The sequence below is a fragment of the Octopus bimaculoides genome, chromosome 8 (genome assembly GCF_001194135.2).
Source record: "Octopus bimaculoides isolate UCB-OBI-ISO-001 chromosome 8, ASM119413v2, whole genome shotgun sequence".
Taxonomy (NCBI): domain Eukaryota; kingdom Metazoa; phylum Mollusca; class Cephalopoda; order Octopoda; family Octopodidae; genus Octopus; species Octopus bimaculoides.
In genome coordinates this window covers 91272274-91274539 of record NC_068988.1, presented here as the reverse complement: position 1 = coordinate 91274539, position 2266 = coordinate 91272274, and the positions used below count along the sequence as shown (strand labels likewise).

At 40.6% G+C, this 2266-nt stretch overlaps 1 protein-coding gene across 2 annotated transcripts in view; it reads left to right on the top strand.

The window, feature by feature from the left end:
* The window catches only part of LOC106874585 (uncharacterized), an 82592-nt gene that overhangs the window by 77937 nt on the left and 2389 nt on the right, over positions 1-2266 (top strand). For both annotated transcript variants that reach the window (XM_014922373.2, XM_014922374.2), the window contains exons 5-6: positions 168-249; positions 1266-2266. The exon at positions 1266-2266 is cut by the window's right edge and continues 2389 nt beyond it. In XM_014922373.2, coding sequence (XP_014777859.1) covers positions 168-249; positions 1266-2266 — 1083 coding nt within the window. The remainder of the gene's footprint in view (positions 1-167; positions 250-1265) is intronic.

Below are 2266 nucleotides of genomic sequence, written 5' to 3'. Positions count from 1 at the left end.
CACCACCACCAATACCACCACCACCACCACCACCACCACCACCTTACCCTATTATCACTTAGAATCTGTATTCTAACAGTACCACCAGACTCTCATTGACTTCCTCCGACTCTGGTGATTTTTCGTCACTTTATCTAATATCGTTTGTTATTGTTTGTTCATAACAGGCTCGTGGTTATCGTGGTAAAAGACGGGGACGTCAAACCAGCGCAGAAAGACCGACCAAGAGACATAAAGTTTCACAAACTAGTGAGTATGACTTGAACACACACACTTACTATGTTAGTGTTAAGTCATGTTTAGAGTTGCACACCAACTAAACTGTTGACACAAAGGCAAAGGAAACAAAAACAATGGTTTCTGATTTAGGCATAAAGCCAGCAATGTGACTGGTACTTTACTCTACCGGTCTTGAATAGAGAAAAGGCAAAGCTGGCCTATAGAGAACTTGTGGCAAGGAAGAGCCACGATATTCTCAAGGAAACTCTAGGCGTCGACAAATCTCGACAGAGTAGTCTGTTCCGGGGAATATGGAAAATTTATAGAAATCCCTGGCCTGAGAGTGCTACTGGGGTGGGGTGACTACTGGTTCAAAGTAAATTCCACAAACACCGAAGTGCCATTAGCTCGCTCTATTTGAGATGTGCGCAGAACAACGAAACCATATTGCACTCACTCTCTTAGCGTGAGAGCATTACTAATTTGTGGCAGGTGGGACAAATAAGTATACCACCGAGCCCACCATGAAAATTGCTGGCCACTTTCCTTTGGCAGTCAGATTTCCTATCGGTGCCAAAAGAAGTCGTGTATCATCATCATCATCATCATCATTTAATATTATTATTATTATTATTATTATTATTATTATTATTATTATTATTATTATTATTATTATTATTATTATTATTATCATTATTATGAAAACCCACAGCTTATTTTGCTAGGTATGATGGAAAGTGTCAGCTGTCTACAACCAGTAGACTAAGGTGACACTTGTTTACTGGTCATGCTTCAAGAACCCTGCGTAGAATTCTTGCGGGTTCAAACAATGCTGATTTTTGTAGGTGTTCTACCTTCACACTTGCACCGATCTTTTTCAGCCATATTATTATTATTATTATTAATGTTGTTGTTGTTGTTAGTAGTAATAATAGTAGTGGTAGGAAGAGGAGGAGGAGGAGGAGGAGAAAGAGAACAATAGATATTTTTACCAAATAAATTATAGCAACTGATGATTGACAATGTTTTATCTGTGTATTTTTCAGATTCTGTGTTGTGTTCCTGTCCACCATTCGAATGCACGTGTTCTCAGCGTACAAGCAGTGCAAATAGCGTTCCATCCGGACCTTTTCCAGCTTGGATGTCTGGAACTGTGGATAACAATGATAGTTATATCCAGAACTCATTCTTGCCATCAAACCCAGAAGCTATGCCTTCATATCATCAAAACAATATGGTTAATGACTGTCGTATTTCGCCAACAAATAGACCGGATATCAGTGAAACAAAGCAACTTCCAACTGTGTACCCTATGCAACCTCGCCTTAAACTTGGTCAGTCTCCGATCAGGTCACCGCTGACTTCATTAAGTCGAAGTGTTGGACACACGAATATAAACCGCACATTCGAACTAGAGTCATGTGACAAGATACCAGTTGAAGAGTGGACTATTACAAAACGACGTTCACAGTGTGAATATGAAAGCCATTTTGACAGAAGTGTTTATACACCAGGTAAACAACAGGATTCGATGTTTTACCGCAACAGACAAGTTACCTACAGTACAATATATTCTGGTTTGCCTAGTCTTCCCTATGAAACATACAACACACCACAGCAACATCGAGCCCCTTCAGATAACTTCAATTTGAATGGAAGTTGGTCAAACCGCCATCCACGTAATAGTCCAAACCCCGAGTTTGGATGGGAACATGGAAGTGGTAATATATCTTGTGGAAAACCGGCTGAAAATAGAGACTACCCGTCCAGACAAGGGTCTTATAGAGAGTCTGCTTCATGGCTTCCTGAGCATGAAACTAGACCTTCTCAGATGCCCTCAGCAACCCGAGGCATGGCCGACATGTGTTGCTCTTACCCACCTAAACATAGTTCTTTAAGGGAGCCAATCAAAATGGACCTGCATGATGATGTAAAACCTTGTCCAACTATTTTAGACAGTTATCCCCCGAAAACAAGACTTTCCAGCGTACCAGATCGTTCTTCTGCTTCGATATCTCCATGTTTTCTCGAACTGAAATCCACTTCA